Here is a 19,140-nt window from a genome sequence, read left to right as displayed (position 1 = left end):
CGGCGTAGAATATGCAAATGAGCCGTCGCAATTTGAAAATATTACGTCGTTTGCGCAAGTCGTCCGTGAATGGGGGCTGGACGCCATTTATGTTCACGTCGAAACCAATGACGTCCTTGCGACGTCATTTACCGCAATGCACATCGGAAAATTTTAGGGACGGCGCATGCGCAGTACGTTCGGCGCGGGAACGCGCCCAATTTAAATGATCCACGCTCCCTACCCGGATCATTTGAATTAGGCGGGCTTGCGCCGGGGGGGGATTTACGCTACGCCGCCGCAACTTTACAGGCAAGTGCTTTGTGAATCAAGCACTTGCCCGTAAAACTTGCGGCGGCGTAACGTAAATGCGATACGTTATGCCGCAGCAGATCTACCTGAATCTGGCCCCATGTTTTTAATCAATTTATACATTTAATAAAATAGTTACTATTTCAAATATTTTTTGTGACTTGTTAATGGCACCGATATAATCCCCTTATCCTCTTCACAACCCTGTACTATCTTATAGGGATGAGGTGCCGTATCTAATAGAGGATACACCAATCACTATTTTCAAATATTTCGCTAGGTTGTTTCACTGCTAGACCATTGTCTCCATGCCCCCAAACCCATCTAGTTCTACATGTTCGATTTATGGGGAAGGCTGATGTTATAAATTGACTCATAGTGGATATTTCTTAAATTTGCTTGTTGGTCTTGATATTCAGTATGTTAACAGAATATTGAAAACCAGATCATGCGACTATTTAGGATGTACCTGAGGTCCTTGTTCAGTTTTGAAGTCAAAGGGGTTTCCAACGATCCTGTTTTTGGCCCGGTGAACACTTCTCTCCACAAATTCCTTGTAAATATCCTCCTGAACATAGGTACGAGAGCCTGCACAACAGCATTGTCCTTGATTGAAGAACAGAGCAAAGTGGGCCTGCTCCACAGCCCAGTCCACTGTACACAACAAAAGAATGAATACAATGTAGAAGCATCTGGTTTACAGCATCACATATACAAAAAAAAAAAAACTTAGCCAGTTTATATATTCGACACAAAATTGTAACCAATTTACCCCCCCTCCCCAAGCCAGATTTGGGGGGGGGGGAGGGGTTCACGAACATGTAAAAAAAACTTTTTTGCTTATAAATTACTTGCCACTTCTGTATGTATGCAAGCAATCCTTTTAAGCATAGGCCCTGAAGTATAAAATGGTTGTTGCAATTTTTCTTTATGAAATTTGCATGTTGGTTTACCAAATTAACTAACCTTTGCACCGACAGCGAGCAAATATCAAAAATATTCTTAGCGGCTAGTCGCTCCTGTCAGTTACCGGCAGCTAAAAGAAAGCTCCCGAACACTGCTTGCGAACAGAAGCTTTCTGATCATGCGACAACCAATCACATGATCATAAACCCACTTTCCCATCTTAAACTTAAAGGGCCAGGAGGCCCCAAGGGGTTAAAGATAAGCATAAGATAACAGTCCAAAATACAAAAAAAAAAAAGTTGGTTACATGCAACCGAACTAAAAACAGAAGGGAACAAGCCCCTGGTGACATGAAATCGTAAGTATAGTAAATATGAAATAAAATCATAAGACAATAAAGACCTGCATAAATTCTAGAAAAGAGAGGATATGTGGCGCATGATCCAATAGAGCAAACACAAGGGGCTGAGGTATACAAGAGTCTAATAAAAAAGTCCAAAGATAATGTCCATGAAAGTCCTGGATTAAAATATTATAACTGGCTGTAAGGGACACTTGGCGGCGGCAGCACCTAAAGCAGAAGCGATGCTCTGAAAGATTCAAAGAAAAAAGGGACAAGATGCGCCAATCTAAGTGCAATAAGCCCAAATTTAATGAAGGATACAAATAAAATAAGTATACATGTGCAATGCCTACTCACAAACAGAGGTAGATAGTAGGCACAGAACCGGAATGGAGAGATGCAGATAATCGGTGGTCAGATGCGTGCCTGGAGTCATTCGGTGATCTCAACTAGCGGGTGTCCAAATTGCGGGCAGCAGCAGGCTGATGATATTCGATGTCCGGGGATAGGAACACCAGAAAGGCCACGGAGATTCGGCGTGCGCTTCACCGTGGAGCGCAGCGTCCCGCCGTCGCACCGGAAGTGACGTGGGAGTCCAAGCCAGCCAATGGGATTACGCGTTTCACAGCGTCAGCTGTTTCTTCAGATCCACCATCTGAAGAATGGATCTGAAGAAACAGCTGAAGCTAAATTTGGGCTTATTGCACTTAGATTGGCGCATTTTGTCCCTTTTTCTATAAATTCTAGGTCTGGCAAAAAACACACTTTAATGAATTTTAGTGCACAGCCACAATTTTTTTTTTGGCTAAAAAAAAAAAAATTACGCTGAGTAAAAGCTACACAAAACATGTTGCGTTTACAACTGCGTAAGCCTGTCGAACAGTGTTTAACTACAATACCTAAAAATCTCCATAGGGGACACTTCCAAAAGCCTTTAGGTGGTTACCAGTTTAGAGTTCGAGGTCTGCCATTAGAAGGATTGCCCTCACTCTGATGCTCATGGTGATACCTCACGTCGCGTAATCACCGTTTACATATGGGTAAGGGCACTGTGTGTGTACACCTTTGCACGCGAGTACAGGGTTGCTTATTTTTATTTTACATTAAAGGGTAAATCAAGCAACATTGTTGCACTATTACTACAAGTGATAGTATGGGCCACGACAAGTCCTCTATGGAGATATCAGGTGTCTTATAGACAAAATATCTGTTCTCTGACCTCCAAAGCATTTTGTCAAAAGAGATATTGGTTTGATCAGATGCTATATAAGCCAGCAACAGTAATAGCCATTTATATCACTTTTACACTGTAGGGAATCTTCTCCTAAAAAACAAACAAAACCCCAATAAAAACACCAGTGTCGGGATCATACTTGTAGCCTCAACCATGACCCACCTCATTAAGAGGCAATAAATAGAAGAGCGTAGTATTGAGATGGTTAAACTTACAAGACTTGGCAGCCTAGTTGTAGCCAAAATGTGATATTGCTAGATTTGTTAGCATTAGTGTTAATATTTAGAGGGTCATAGGGTTTTGCACAGGTTTTAAGCCATATGTCAAAACCACCCAGTCCAAATCGCTGGGACGATTTTACCAGCATTGCGAAAATCTTGAGCGCAGTGCTATTCGTTATTCATAAGAGCCTTCACCGAGTAAAACCCCACAAGAAAACTTACAAAACCTTGTTCCAGGGGTGTCACACAGATTCTAATCAGCATCCTCTTCAAGGACCAAATATCTATGAACATTTTTTTAAATTAAAAAGTTGACTACCAACCCAGTTGGTGCATTAAAAAGCTAAAAAAGACCTAAGGTTTTAGGAAAAAAAAAAAAAGGGGAGGAGGTTAATGCAGGAAGTTAGGAGGAGGGGGGGGGGGGGAAGCAGGTACCCCCGTCCTGAAGTCTTCAGGGACACAACAGGTCCTAGAAGACTGCGGGCTCAGTCTCAGAGCACAGTGCCACTCGCGCAGTGGACACCCGGCTGTGAAGCCACAAGCTGTCAACAGTGAAGATGCTGCCGAGGGAGGATACAGGAAGACAATGGCTAGGCACACACCGCTGGATCATGGGAGGCGAGTGGCGGTTTAATTTTCACTTGAAACTGAAGCTCCGCTTTAACTTCCAACATTCTGCATGGAGGACTTTTTAATGCAGCATGAACTCTTGCTAAAGCCAAACCATCGACTTTCTAATGTGTCAGTCAATAAGTAAACAACTTGTACCCAGAATACTCAAATGTCTGAAGCAGAAAAATCACATTGAGACCAAGTGGGGGTCTATGTTGCTATGGGCATTTGTAGAGTGACTTTATTGCAATAATATAGAGTTAGATATATTATTTAAGAGCATATGTTTACAGAGGCTCTTTCCCTTCCATCAATATGTAAATAAACCAGTTGCATAGGTTTTGGAGCTGAGCAGAGGAAGTTGGTATGCAGGAAGTTGGTGGGAGGGGCTTGGGGTGTTTTGAAACAAGCATGTGGAAAGAGGAAGAGAGACATGGTTGGAAGGACGAAGAGGAAGACATGGATACCAGAAGCTGGAGAGTTTGAGAACTTTTGAGTTGGACTGAGCAAGGAACCATGAAGGACATTACATCTTAAACCCAAAGTTGAGTAACGGTGTAGTTTACTTATTGCTTATATTTGTGTAAGCTATGAGTTATGTTGTATTGTGTATCCTACAGTTGTATGTGCAGCTTTCCTGTTTGGTAAAACATTTATACACTACAGAAGTCTAAGCTTCCTTGGTTTTGCCGCAAGAACAAGAGATGGATGTAAAGCATAACAGGGTCTAGGAGTTTGGCCAAGTCTAAATGATTATGAATTCCTACCTGTATTGCCGGATACACACCTGACTGCATGGCTCTGCTGCCCATTTACTGTTGCTATCCAAACATTACATTATTTCAATCATATGCATTTTTAAGATGCAAGATAAGTTACAAATTGTACTGACTGTGTATATTAGCTAGTCACTTACAGTCCGCATCAGAAAATATGATGTTGGGGCTCTTTCCACCAAGTTCAAGGGTTACTTTCTTCAAGTTACTCTTACCAGCTGCTTGCTGAATCAGACGACCCACCTAAGGCAAAACAAATTAAATAGCTGACAAATACAAGCATATGTGTCAAGATCTTTCTCAGCCCTAAAAAACAATGGGCTAGATTCAGAGAGAGTTACGCCGGCGTATAGTCGTAACTCTGAATCTACGCCGTCGTAAATTTAAGCGTATTCTGGAAACCAGATATGGTTAAATTAGGCTAAGATACGAGCGTAAGTCTCCTACGCCGTCGTATCTTAGGGTGCATATTTACGCTGGCCGCTAGGTGGCGCTTCCGTTGATTTCGGCGTAGAATATGCAAATGAGCTAGATACGCCGATTTAGAAACGTACGTGCTCCCGGCGGATTTTTTTACGTCGTTTACGTAAGGCTTTTTCCAGCGTAAGGTTACTCCTGCTATATGAGGAGTATCCAATGTTAAGTATGGACGTCGGGACAGCGTTAAATTTTGCGTCGTTTACGTAAGTCGCTCGCGAATAGAGCTTTGCGTAAATTACGTTCACGTCGAAAGCATTGACTATTTGCGACGTGATTAGGAGCATGCGCACTGGGATACGTTCACGGACGGCTCATGCGCCGTTCGTTCGAGACGTCATTTACGTGGGGTCATGTTTTATTTACATAAAACACGCCCACCTCTTCAGAATTTGAATTTGGCGCGCTTACGCCGGCAGATTTACGATACGCCGCCGTAACTTAGGGCGAAGGTTCTTTGTGAATCCAGCCTCACTAAGTTACGGCGGCGTAGCTGAGATACGCTACGCCCGCACAAACTTACGGCGGGCTATCTGAATGTAACCCAAAGTACACTATGATATCAAAGCATTTGCTGCGAAATGAAGTGTAAATAAAAAATAAAATAAAAATTGTCAGTCTCATCTCTTAGAAGAAAGAAAGAAAAATCCATTCCCCCCCCCCCCCCCCCCCCCCCCACGTTAGTTTACCAATAGACAAGGAACAAGCCTTCTCATGGTTCTGGATAAAAGGAAATCTTTCAGTTTGTAATTAAAACTGGTCGGTTCAGCAGTGTGTCTATGAAGAGGAGGGCAGACTATAAATTATCTATATGCATTTCCATTCGCAATCTACTGCGCATGCACAGACCAGCCAGGAGACAAGCTGTGAATAGGCTGTTCAGCACTCAGTCCCAAAAGCAAATATCCCAGTTGATCATGGGCAGGTAAGTGGCAGGCTTGGAGAGCTTGCATCTAAAAAGATATACTTTTACTCACTGTACAGTGGTCCATTAGGTTAACAATAGGCTTAACACGACTGTTGGACTTGTGCACACTTTTTTTCCAACCCTCACTACACACAGAGCAGATACACAAATTACCATCCCAATTCTCTAGTTAAATGCTGGAGTATAAACCTTTGCCTTCATTTGCCACCACCAAATGGCACCAACAGACTTGATAAAGGTTATCAGACTTTGCAAAGCATATAGGCATTTTGCCTTTAGGATCAGGATTGTGTAGGATTACCTCTGTAGAGCCAGTGAAGGCAACTTTATCTACATCCATGTGAGACGAGATGGCAGCACCTGCTGTGGGACCCATTCCTGTAACGATGTTAACAACCCCAGGTGGGAATCCAGCCTGAATAAAGAGAAATTCTGTTAATTCCTGATTTTGGGGTGGTTTGGTTAACCAGCAACAATATCACTATAGAGCGGTGAGGAGCTGCAATTCACAAAATCAGACTTTGTTCAATGTCTGTACAAGTACATAAAGCCATTCTGTTACGTTTCATGAAGATCTTTTCTACAAGAATACAGTTCTGGAAAAGTCAACGGTTGCCAAGAAGTCTTCTTGACTTGTGCAAAGCTTGTAGGCTGCCGCTTTAAGATGGTAGAAACTAGTGTCTCTAGAGTCTAGACAAAGGACAGAAACCTGTGTGACAGGGACCTGTCCTTTCACTCTATGGAAAAGACCAGGAGGAAGAGCACGCGGGTGCCATATCGTCAGGTCTCAGAGATAGGTACAGCTTTACAGACAACTTGCATGAAAAGATCAGGCATGAGCTCTTCGTACCATTACAGCGGCAGGTCTTTTTTAGGCTCTTACCTTTCAAATATTCGAAATACTGTATTTATTGGCGTAGAACACTGACTTTTTTACCCTGAAAATAGAGGGTAAACTGTGGCTGCGTGTTACACGCAGGGGGCTGTGGAAATTTTTTTCCTGAAACTTGCCTCTTAAAGTTAGGGTGCGTGTTATACGCCGATAAATACGGTAACTCCTGGCAAAAAGGTGAACAGAGGATATGAACTGTAAAGGCAGAAACTTAAGCAATACACTGGAATCCAAAGATCTACCTCTTTTACTAGGCTGGCAACATGAAGAGCAGTGAGAGGAGTCTGTTCTGCCACCTTCATGACGATTACATTTCCAGTTGCCAGGGCAGGACCAAACTTCCAAGCAAGCATCAGCAATGGGAAGTTCCACTGGGAAAAGACAAATGTGAATCAAGTTAAACTCTAGAGAAGAAAATTGTTAAAACAAAGACCACAGTACTGCTAATCACACAAATGGCTGGATAGGTCACATTTAAAAAAAAAAAAAAAAAGGCCAAGTTCCCTTTTTTGACCACATTTTATGCCACACCTATATTTAGGGTGCAACATGAAAGCAGTGATTGTAAAAGGGAAAAGTTTTAACAAACAGGTCGTATTTCCTTGCTCTGTGCAATGGTTTTGCAAACAGCAGAGGCCAAATCCTCCTATTCTTGGGTCCCTCATCTGCGATTCTGGCCCCTCCCCCCTGCAAGCCACTTGCTTAGGGGAAACTCGCATGAGCTCATTAAAATCTGGTGTGTCCATAGACACAAACCGTGTAGCTCAGCCCCTCCACCTCACTGGCAGCGATTGACAGCAGCAGGAACCAATTGCTCCCACAGGAGAGGGAGACCGTTTGTGTACAGTGCATGATAGAGATCTGGCTCAGGCAAGTATAGGGAAGGGGTGGGGGTGAAGAGTGGGACAAAATGGTTTTAGCTTAAAGTGGTTGTAAACCCTTATAGATACCCAGTGAAGTGACTGGCCTCAGATGATACAGATTAAAACAAATCCACCTACACAAGTTGTACCTGTTATCTGCAGTATTATCAACAACCAATTAAAGCCCAGAATTTATAAAGCTTGTCTGCGCTGTGAAAAAAAAAAAAAAAAAAAAAAAGAAGGACAGCGGAAAATTACTCTATGCATAGCTCAGGAGAGCCGACAGCTGATTGGAGGAAAGGGACACACCCCCTTCACACAGCAAACAGGAACAGAGCTGAGGCTACAAATGACCTGGAGCTCTGTCACCTTTGTTTCTCTTGGTGTCAAGAAAATTTGTCAGAAGGGAGGCATGCTGATGGAGGAACGAAGCAGCAGGGAGAAATGACACTTAGTGCTCTTAATGGAGGCAAGTACACACTATATGCCTTGTTTATCATTAAAGAGGAGTTCCACCTAAAAATGGAACTTCCTCTTAACCCACTCCTCGCCCCCTTACATGCCACATTTGGCATGTAATTTTTTTGGGGGGGTAGTGGGGGCTTCAGGAGAAGGGGACTTCCTGTCCCACTTCCTCCTTCCGCTGAGGGGCTGGAAAGGCGATTAGCTTAATTGCCTTTTCACAGCCCCTCCCTGTAGGCGAGCGCCTGTCCAATCGGACGGCGCCGCTCGCGCATGCGCAGTGGGTGCCCGGCCAAGAAGCCGAAAGCGGTCACTGCCGGGTGCCCACACTAAGAATGAAGACGCCGGGGGGCGAGGAGCGAAGCCCCGGCCGGCACGTCGCCGGAGCAGGTAAGTGTCAGTTTATTAAAAGCCAGCAGTTACACTTTTTGTAGCTGCTGACTTTTAATAAAACTTAAAAAAAGGTGGAAAACCCCTTTAATGTCTTAAATTTACAATCACGTTAATGCATTAGGAAAAAACCTTTTTAACTTCAGAATCACTTGAAGCATGGGCTGCATAAAACATCCTCAAAACCAAAAGCCTGTCATGGCACCTTAAATATGCCAAATTCAGGTGCAATTCTCTGCAAGCTTGTAAATACACATTGATCATGTAAATGTTGCTGCATTTAATTTTTTTTTGCAAAAGGTGGACTTTAATGAAGAAGAAGAAAAAAAAAAAAAAAAAAAAAACACAAAACACACACGAAAACTTCTAGCGAAAGTAAATGCTATATAAAAAATAGTGCATGCAATATTCAGCAGGATATACAGCTTCTGCATTTGATTTAACAGTCAAATGTGATCAAGATTGAAAACATACCGGGATGATCTGTCCACAGACCCCAATGGGCTCATGTCTGGTGTATGTGAAATAATCTCCATCGATGGGAATAGTTTTGCCATGCCCTTTATCAGCCCATCCAGCATAGTATCTGAAGCACAGAATAAAGTAGTGTCTAAGAGGTCTAGCCATACTATAAAATGTCACTAGGACAGTTCCATTTAAAAAAAAAAGTTAAGCATCTTTTACAACTCTAATCCTACCATGAATAGGATGAAAAGAAAATTCTCAGTGTTGAGAAAGTAGAAATACTCATTAACCACTTCCGGCCCAAGGTACATCATGGACTGAGTGGGGATATCTGGATGCCTGCAGCTACAGGCATCATCCAGCGATTCTGTGCCTTGCAAGAACAATCATAGTGGTAGTTCAGCCAAGTGATCTTTCTTGCGGGAGCCCTCCAGTGCTTCTCCCAGCTCACCCATGCAATCAGTCAGCTGGAGAACGAATCAGGTCCCCCCTGATTACCATAGAGATTTCTGGTGACCCTCAAAGGTCAAAAGAAAGCAGAGGATGCGGCTGGAAAGGCCTTCCCAGCCTGGAGAAGAGATGTGGGGTCTTCTTGACCCCACATCTCTCTATAAAGAGGACCTGTCACTCACTATTCCCATTTCAAGGGAAGTTTTCATTCCTTGCAACAGAAATAAAAGTGATACAATTTTAAAAAGAGAAAAAAAAAATTATATTTGTAAAGCGCTAGGGATGTCAAATATAAAATCGCTGCATCGCGATTCGGGTGCCCCCGATGCGGCACCGATGCAGGCGACTATTAATCGATGCCTGGCCCTGCCCCCGTCTCCCCCCCTCCCGGGAGAGCGCGCCGTTCACTGAGCTGATGCCTTGTTTGTATAAGGCACGCTCATGTGACTGCCTGGCCCGCCTCTCTTTGTACGTCTCTCCTGGCGTCAGCCCCGCCCACTGACTGTAACGAACAGATCAGTCGAAAGGCGGGAGGTGCACTGCTGACGCTGAGAGACGTGAGACGGGCAGTCAGTCACATGAGCGCAGCACATTCAAACACCCTGCGTGCTGATGAGCTGGAATGGAGATCGGGGGATGGTGAGCACTGAGCAGGCAGATCGCCCATCTCATTACTGCCTGCAATGACGTAATGTGCAGGTAAGCTTAAATAAGATGACTATTCTACAAGCCCTATTTTTTGTGGTGTGGCACCATCTATGTGATATTAAAAAGCAGAGCGGTCACTTAACCTCTTGACCACCGCCCCATGTCAAAAAGACGTCCTCTTTTTAAAGTTGAATATCTCGATAACGGCAGCAGCTGCTGCCACAACCGAGATATTCATCTTTTCAGGGGGCGGTGGTGTACACGATAACGGCGGTCTCCGCGGCGGATTCGCCGCAAGATCGCCGTTATCGGTGGCGGGAGAGGGGCCCCCCCCTCCCGCGCCCTCCGCCGCTTACCGGAGCCGTCGGTAGCGGCGGAGGGGATGGGACTGAAGGAGAAATCTCCTTCACCCGTCCTCATAGCTCTGCTGGGCGGAAGTGACGTCAAAACGTCAGTCCCGCCCAGCCTCTTAAAGAAACATTTTTTTTTTTGTCATTTGAAAAAATGACATTTTTTTTTTTTTTTTTTTGCATTTAAGTCTAATTATGAGATCTGAGGTCTTTTTGACCCCAGATCTCATATTTAAGAGGACCTGTCATGCTTTTTTCTATTACAAGGGATGATTAACATTCCTTGTAATAGGAATAAAAGTGATCAATTTTTTTTTTTTTTTTTTTTTCAGTGTAAAAAAATTATAAAACTAAATAAAAATAAATAAGAAAACCAAAAAAATGTTTTTAAAGTGCCCCGTCCCGACGAGCTCGCGCGCAGAAGCAAACGCATACGCGAGTAGCGCCCGCATATGAAAACGGTATTCAAACCACACAAGTGAGGTATCGCCACGATCGTTAGAGTGAGAGCAATAATTCTAGCCCTAGACCTACTCTGCAACTCAAAAAATGCAACCTGTAGAATTTTTTAAACGTCGCCTATCGAGATTTTTAAGGGTAAAAGTTTGACGCCATGCCACGAGCGGGCGCAATTTTTAAGCGTGACATGTTGGGTATCATTTTACTCGGCGTAACATCTTTCACAATATATAAAAAAATTGGGCAAAATATATTGTTGTCTTATTTTTTAATTCAAAAAAGTGATTTTTATCCAAAAAAAATGCGCTTGTAAGACCGCTGCGCAAATACGGTGTGACAAAAAGTATTGCAATGACTGCCATTTTATTCCCTAGGATGTCTGCTAAAAAAAAATATATAATGTTTGGGGGTTCTGATTAATTTTCTAGCAAAAAAATTGTGATTTTCACATGAAGGAGAGAAGTGCCAGAATTCACCTGGTGGGCAAGTGGTTAATGTATGATTCTCTAATAAGCGCTATTGCTTCTACTCGTGTGCAATGAGGAAAATACATTTGCCTGATTTTCTTATAGTGTGCACCCCACTTTAGGCTGGATTGTCACCATTCAATGCATGTTTTTATGCATTTTATTGTGGATTTTTAAAATACACTAATGTGCATTTTCAGTGTGTTTTTATGTACTGCCATAGTCATCAATACACCCTTTAAAAATGCACAGATAACAATGAACCCTCAATAAAAATATCAGTACAGCGAGGACTTGGACTTTTAAAATACACTACCGTGTTATTTATTTTCTATTTTAAAAGTCCAAGTCCTTGCTGTACTGATATTTTTATTGAGGGTTCATTGTCATCTGTGCATTTTTAAAGGGCGTATTGATGACAATGGCAGTACATAACACACTGAAAAAGCACATTAGTGTATTTTAAAAATCCACAATAAAATGCATAAAAACATGCATTGAATGGTGACAATCCAGCCTAAAGTGGGGTGCACACTGTAAGAAAATCAGGCAAATGTATTTTCCTCATTGTTCCCTCCAATCATCCTCTGTGCGCAGAACAGCATGCAAGTACAGAGGAGGAGGGGGTGCTGTGATCCGGGGACACAGGGGGGGTACAGGCATGTAGTGGAATCTGAGGTGTCGCCTGTAATAAGTCATTGTCACTGCAGGCAGGGACTGGGCTGTATGAAGGAGAAATATAGACCATGTCCTGTACTATGTCCACAGTCTGATCATTTCCTGTAGCATGTCTGCAGTCTCTGATCATCTCCTGTACCAGGTCCACAGTCTCTGATCATCTCCTGTACTATGTCTGCAGTCTCTGACCATCTCCTGTACTATGTCCGCAGTCTCTGACCATCTCCTGTACTATGTCCGCAGTCTCCGACCATCTCCTTTAGTATTTTGGGGGGAGAGCCAGGCGCACTTGCGCTGCAATCGTGATGCATCGTGATGCATCGCGGAATCGAATCGTGGACTTGATAATCGTAATCGCATCGAATCGCGAGACCGGTGAAGATGCGCAGCCCTATAAAGCGCCCTCCGCCGCACACAAAAGCAAACTCATATGCAAGTGGCACCCACATATGTAAACGGCGGTCAAATCACACATGCAAGGCATCGCCGCGTGCGTTAGAGCAAAAGCAACAATTGTAGCCCAAGACCTCCTCCAACTAAACCTGTAAAAATAAATAAGTCGCCTATGGGAGATTTTTAAGCAGCGAAGTTCGACGCCATTCCACAAGTGTGCGCAATTTAAAGCATGACATGTTAGGTATCCATTTACTCGGCGCAACATCTTTCACATTATACAAAAAATGTTTTTATTATATAATATATTTGGGGGGGGGGGGTCCCAAGTAATTTTCTGGGGAAAAAAAAATTCCTCTTAACACACGTAGGAGCAAAAGCCAGCTTACCTCAAACATTTGAGTACAAGATCCAAGTCCACTGCGTAGGAGATTGCATAAGGCTTTCCATTATCCAGGGTTTCCAAATTCTATCAAATAAAAAGGAAAAAAAAGAAAATAGATACGATTTCTAGAAGGTTATTAGACAAATAAAATAAAGCTGCAAAAAAAAGTCCTATATTGTAGCTTAACAGGTCTTTGGTGTCATGGCTGCAGCTCAGTCTTTCACTTTAGTATATGCATTCGTTTTCAGCCCCACTTACATCCACCTGGTGATCCTGTTCATAAGACATTTCCTGTTCAAGGGCGACAATGCTTACTTGACCATACTGCAATTCTGGAGGAGCAGGATATGGGCTCTCCCCATATGGGCTAAAGAACACCTCCTCTCTATTAAATTTTAAAAGATGAATGTCTCCACAGTACCTATGGCTGCAGATGTGAAGGACTGCTTGTTCACACACACAAAGTTTAGGTCAAAGTAAAAAAAAAAAAAAAGACAACCAGGTATGCAAGGCCTAATGGTCACTCAATATATTTAGTAACTGGGGTAAAAAGTGACTGGGGGGATGCAAGAGGATGCTTGTGCCAGTCACTGAAATATCTGCACTAGCTTGCATTACCTCTGGCAAAAGCTTGCCGATTGTTAGTTGACCGAGGAACCATCCCAAAACAGGTCCCATTATCAAATTTCGTTCAGGGGGTAAAGGCAGATGAGAAGTTGACCAACTAAGGACAATGTATTCCTAAACTTAAATGATCTGATCATTGATAAGTTCTGTGATGCGCATTATAAAAATTGGTCAGTGCAGTGAAAAATGTTGCATCAAATTTTGGTGAAGTAACTATGGCCCAGATTCTCGTAGAATCGTGCAAAACTGCGGCGGCGTAACGTATGTCATTTACGTTACGCCGCCGCAAGTTTTACAGGCAAGTGCTTTTTACACACAGAACTTGCCTGTAAAGTTGCGGCGGCGTAGCATAAATCCCCCGGCGCAAGCCCGCCTAATTCAAATGAGCCAGGTAGGGGTGTGGGTCATTTAAATTAGGCACGTTCCCGCGCCGAACGTACTGCGCATGCGCCGTCTCTAAAATTTCCCGACGTGCATTGCGCTAAATGACGTCGCAAGGACGTCATTGGTTTCGACGTGAACGTAAATGTCGTCCAGCCCCATTCACGGACGACTTACGCAAACAACGTAAATTTTTAAATTTCGACGCGGGAACGACGGCCATACTTAACATTGGTTGCCCCTCATATAGCAGGGGCAACTTTACGCGTCGCAAAGCTAACGTAAACGTTGTAACTTCACTGCGTCGACCGCGCGTACGTTCGTGAATTTGCGTAGTTTCCTAATTTGCATACATGACAGGGAAAACGAGAGCCTTACGCCTGTCGGATCTAATGGATATCTATGCGTAACTGATTCTAAGAATCAGTCGCATAGATACGATGGCCCAGATTAGGACTTACGACGGCGTACATGGCGTTGCGCCGTCGTAAGCCCTTTCAGAATCTGGGCCTATATCTATATTGTAACAGGAGTCACTTTTGGGCACAGATTGAGACAGGAAATAGAGACATATATTGGATTGTTTAACATGAACAGTAATCTACCATATATTCTTTAAATGTCTGTAAAGAATATTGTGACCCTATCAGTCAATAGTGACTCATTTCTATGATTAGCCCTGGCTAGTGAGTTGTTAAATGAGCCTGGCTCTTGAAAGGCCTTCCATTGTGTGAGGCTGTTGAGATGCTAACTAAGACTGCTTCTGTGGATTGAAACTGAGAGTCAGCCTGGCTACTAGACCTTTCATTATGTATACTGGTTATGTGTGGAATGTACTTGTCGGAGACGCAACGTCTGGGGGATAATTAACTCTGAATATCATTATGTAAAATAATGTGATTGAAGCCCCCCATGGTGTGATGAGGGGGGTGGACAGTTTGATTGTTCCTGTAACCTGTGTACTGCATATAAGCAAGCTAAGAAACCATTAAAGTTGTCATTCATTTTGAAACCAGTACCAGAGCTGTGTGAGTCTCGGTTATTCTGGGAAATGGAATGGATCGGGTCCTGTTGGTTGGAGTGTCGATAAGCTGTCTTGGATGGAATGGAATATTGTGAACGGATTTAACCCCTGTCCCATTTGGGGTTCCGTTACACACACACACACACACACACACATATATATAAAAAAAACAAACACACACGGATTGTGCAAAGCAATCAAAAGGATCCCCTCAAGTTTCCGCGATTTCATTAAACCTTACATTTTTAAAATGAGGATCGTCTTAGCGTCAAACTGGTGACCATTTTTTCCCCCCACCATCTACTTACAGCCAGAATAGCCCTGTCCCGTTCAATAAGGTCAGCAAGCCTGTTTATCAAGAGTCCCCTTTGTGAAGCATCCATTCTTCTCCATGGTGATCCCAACTTGAACGCATTTCGTGCCGCTTTCACGGCCTTGTCAACATCTGCCTATAAAAATACCAGTTTAAAAAGGTTAACCTTAGGACAATACAGTAAACAGCCAAGGCATTCACATGACATAGCAGTTCTGATAAGACTGCATTTTACATACTGAATACAATACAGTTCAGGTTTCTGAGTAAACACCTTTTGTAACCACACTATTCATGAAGGTATCTAGATCAAGCCCTGCCAGAAGGGATGTATTATTAAATAGCACAATATTTGGTTTCTTTAGAAATCTGGAACAAATGCTTTTCTACATAAAAGATAATATTCAAAAACATGGAGTAGGCATACAGCAACTATTTTTCAGTTTGCTGACTGGACAATATGATCTCTTGCAAACCAAGAAATACACTATTTTAGGTTTCTACATGAAGCCACCTACATTACATTAATAAGGTACAGTTTAAAACATGAAGGGGGTAAACTTTTACAAGAACACCAACGCTACGAAAATAGTCTTATACGCTTAATTGCCCTGTAATCTATTTTCTTTATGAAATGGTTTCTGCATTTGAATGCCTCCTTTTAACTTCCTGAACCCCCCCCCCCCCCCCACTTCTGTTTGGAACAAAGAGGGCATGTTAGTTGAGGTCACGTTTACTGCTCTAGGCACACTACAAATCCTATCGTTCATAAAAAAGGAATTTGGATATTTGGTAAAGGTTAAGGCCCCTTTCACACAGGGACCGATCCGCTTTCAGCGATCCGCCAGACGACAAGTCCCTCTCTGCTCACCAAGGGGAGGGGCTTGTCCAGCGCCGCTGTCTCTTATGGAGAGATCTGATGACAGCATGTCCGTTTCCATCAGATCTCACCCGATCCGATATGGACGGATGGTGACGTATTGCCCTCCGTCTGATTTTAGCGGAACAGGTTGGATGTCAGCAGACATGTCTCCGCTGACATCTGACGCTCCATAGAGAAGAACGGAGCGGTCGTTCAGGGCCGGCGACAAAACTGACAGGGGTCTTATGCCCTGTACATACGATCGGTTCGTCTGATAAAAACGGACCGATGGACCGTTTTCATTGGACGAACCCATCGTGTGTGGGCCCCATCAGTTACAATCCCCCCCCCCCGCCCCCCAATAGGCGAAAAAAAAACTTATGGTTAAAAAAACCGATCGTTGTGGGGAAATCCATCGGTCAAAAATCCACGCATGCTCGGAAGCATTGAACTTCATTTTTCTCAGCACGTCGTAGTGTTTTACATCACCGCGTTGGACACGATCGGATTTTTAACCAATGGTGTGTAGGCAAGACTGATGAAAGTCAGCTTCATCAGATATCTGATAAAAAAAAATCCATCGGTTTTCATCAGACAAACCGATCGTGTGTACAGGGCATTAGAGCTAATAATAATAATAATATTTTTATTATTATTATTATTATTATTATTCGTCAAGAGTCTAGCATCCCTTTAAAGCATAACTCCACACAGTCAACATTTTCCTCCAGAATAAGAGGGGATATTGCAACAAAGGCCATGTTTTTTTTATTGCCATATACCCAATTTCCTCTCCAGGTTTATTTGAGGATACTATGTTCACTGGGTATATGAATGGGTTTACAACCACTTTAAGGGCTTTAGGTAATCTTCAGGTCTAAAAAGTCTGTGCGTCAGGGAAAATGTTAAATTTGACATTGTTTAATGCTTCCCTACTCTAAGTAGTGAATATCTTGGCTTGTATTTGGTACAGAATAGATCTAGCATTAAACCATACCTCCCAACTTTTTGAGATGAGGGACACTTATTAGCAAACGTATGCAGGCATAGGAGACACCCCCTTAAAAGGGCCTTGTATAAAAAAAATAAAAAAAATTGGTGTGGAATGTATGTATGTATGTATGTATGTATGTATGTATGTATGTATGTATGTATGTATGTATGTATGTATGTATGTATGTATGTATGTATGTATGTATGTATGTATGTATATATATATATAAATAAATAAATAAACACACACACACACACACACACACACACACACACACACACACACACGTATTTATATGATTAAAAAAAAAAACTACAAAAACGTGGGAAACATTGTGCATGCATCTTTAGCGCAGAAAAAGGCAAACGGAACTGCATCTGGTGTGAACTGGCCCTTAGGCCCCTTTCACACGGACGGATAGAATGGTGCTTTTAGCTGCAGATTTTCTAGTTTTCTACCGCAGCTAAAAGCACACAATGCTTTCCTATAGCCCCATTCACACACAACGTTTAGCTGCGATTTTGTTGCATGCGGTTTGGTGTGAATAGAAAAATAGAATTAAATGCGTCCAGGTGCGATTTAGCGCAGCTATATGCACTTAACCGCAGGTAATCGCAGTCTTTTGTGTCAACTGCGGATAGCAGCGTGAAAAAAAAAAAAAAAAAAAAAAAAAAGGAAGAACAGGAAGCACATCATAATAAAAATAAAAAGGGTTGCTATGGAAATGACTACCGCAGCTAAACGCGGCCGTATGTAACCGCACGTAATCACAATGTACAAATGCAACTAATCGCAGTACCCAGAGCCTTGAATTTCACTGAAAATGTACATGCTTTTAATTGCGGCAAAACTGCCGTCCGTCTGAAAGGGGCCCAACAGTTTATTTTTTTTAAATCGTGAACTTCAATTGGACTGCAATAAAATACCTGACAAAGGTTCTGTCCCTTACCTGGAAAACACAATGGGGGTTATTTACGAAAGGAAAATCCATGTTGCACTACAAGTGCAAACTGCACATGAAATTGCACCGACAGTGCACTTGGAAGTGCAGTCGCTGTAGATCCGAGGGGGACATGCAAGGAAAATAAAAAACAGCATTTTAGCTTGCACATGATTGGATAATAAAATCAGCAGAGCTTCTCCTCATTTTAGATCTACCCCTCAGATTTACAGCGACTGCACTTCCAAGTGCACTTTCAAGTACAGGATTTGCCTTTCGTAAATGACCCCCACTGGGCCAGATTCACATACCTGGGCGTATCTTTGTGCGGGCATAGCGTATCTTATTTACACTACGCCGCCGCAACTTAGAGAGGCAAGTGCAGTATTCACAAAGCACTTGCTCTGTAAGTTGCGGCGGCGTAGCGTAAATTGGCCGGCGTAAGCCTGCGTAATTCAAAGTAGGAAGCAGGTGCGCGCGCATGCTCAGTGTCACGTCGAATTTTCTCCCTATGTTACGCCGGCTCAATGCCTGTGACGTGAATGTAACCTACGCACAGCCCCATTCACGTACGACTTGCGCAAACAACGTAAAAAGATACGCTTGTGCTGACGTCCATACTTTGCATTACCTGCGCCTCATACCAGGGGTAACGTTACGACAGACGTAAACGGCGTAGCGGGCGCAAGTACGTTCGTGAATCGGCGTATCTAGCTCATTTACATATTCAACGCGTAAATCAACGGAAGCGCCCCTAGCAGACAGCGTAAATATGCAACCAAGATACGACGGCGTAAGAGACTTACGTCAGTCGTATGTTGGAGAAATTCTGGCGTATCCGATTCTTTGAATCAGGCGCATAGATACGACGCCTCACATTCGGACTTACGACGGCGTATCTGGAGATACGCCGTCGTAAGTCCTTTGTGAATCTGGGCCAGAATGTCCATATGTAATATTTACTTGCTCAATTTTTTTTTTCTGGTCCTGAACTTGATAAAAATATGTGAAAAAGTGTGCCTAGGAGTTAGAACATGACTGAAGCATGAATAAAATGTACCTGTCACTTTAATAGCCTAGAGTCCTAGAGTTCAACCTGCGCCCTTTGGTATATGTGGCCTTTGGACCGTGACAACCTCTCTAGTGGGAACCTTGTTTAGGGTAATGGCATTGATCTCTACTAGCCTCATGTAACATGTTCCCAGTTTCGTATTGTCTTCTGTAGCAGATCCCCAGCCAAAGTGTATTCTGTCCCCACTTTGACTTTCATTTCTGCAGCCGCGTCTAATGCCGCGTACACACGGTCGTT

The 19,140-nt window shown here is 43.0% G+C and overlaps 1 protein-coding gene across 1 annotated transcript in view; it reads right to left on the bottom strand.

The window, feature by feature from the left end:
• The window catches only part of ALDH2 (aldehyde dehydrogenase 2 family member), a 65,543-nt gene that overhangs the window by 10,292 nt on the left and 36,111 nt on the right, over nucleotides 1-19,140 (bottom strand). Inside the window, exons 3-9 of the mRNA XM_040346494.1 lie at nucleotides 15,031-15,171; nucleotides 12,695-12,774; nucleotides 8,870-8,981; nucleotides 6,923-7,051; nucleotides 6,090-6,203; nucleotides 4,524-4,626; nucleotides 761-945 (exon numbers count right to left, since the gene is read on the bottom strand). Of these exons, the coding sequence (XP_040202428.1) occupies nucleotides 761-945; nucleotides 4,524-4,626; nucleotides 6,090-6,203; nucleotides 6,923-7,051; nucleotides 8,870-8,981; nucleotides 12,695-12,774; nucleotides 15,031-15,171 (864 nt within the window). The remainder of the gene's footprint in view (nucleotides 1-760; nucleotides 946-4,523; nucleotides 4,627-6,089; nucleotides 6,204-6,922; nucleotides 7,052-8,869; nucleotides 8,982-12,694; nucleotides 12,775-15,030; nucleotides 15,172-19,140) is intronic.

Source organism: Rana temporaria, chromosome 1 (assembly GCF_905171775.1).
Source record: "Rana temporaria chromosome 1, aRanTem1.1, whole genome shotgun sequence".
In the NCBI taxonomy this organism is placed as follows: domain Eukaryota; kingdom Metazoa; phylum Chordata; class Amphibia; order Anura; family Ranidae; genus Rana; species Rana temporaria.
Note: the sequence above shows the minus strand (reverse complement) of the source record. Positions and strands in the feature narration are given on the sequence as shown.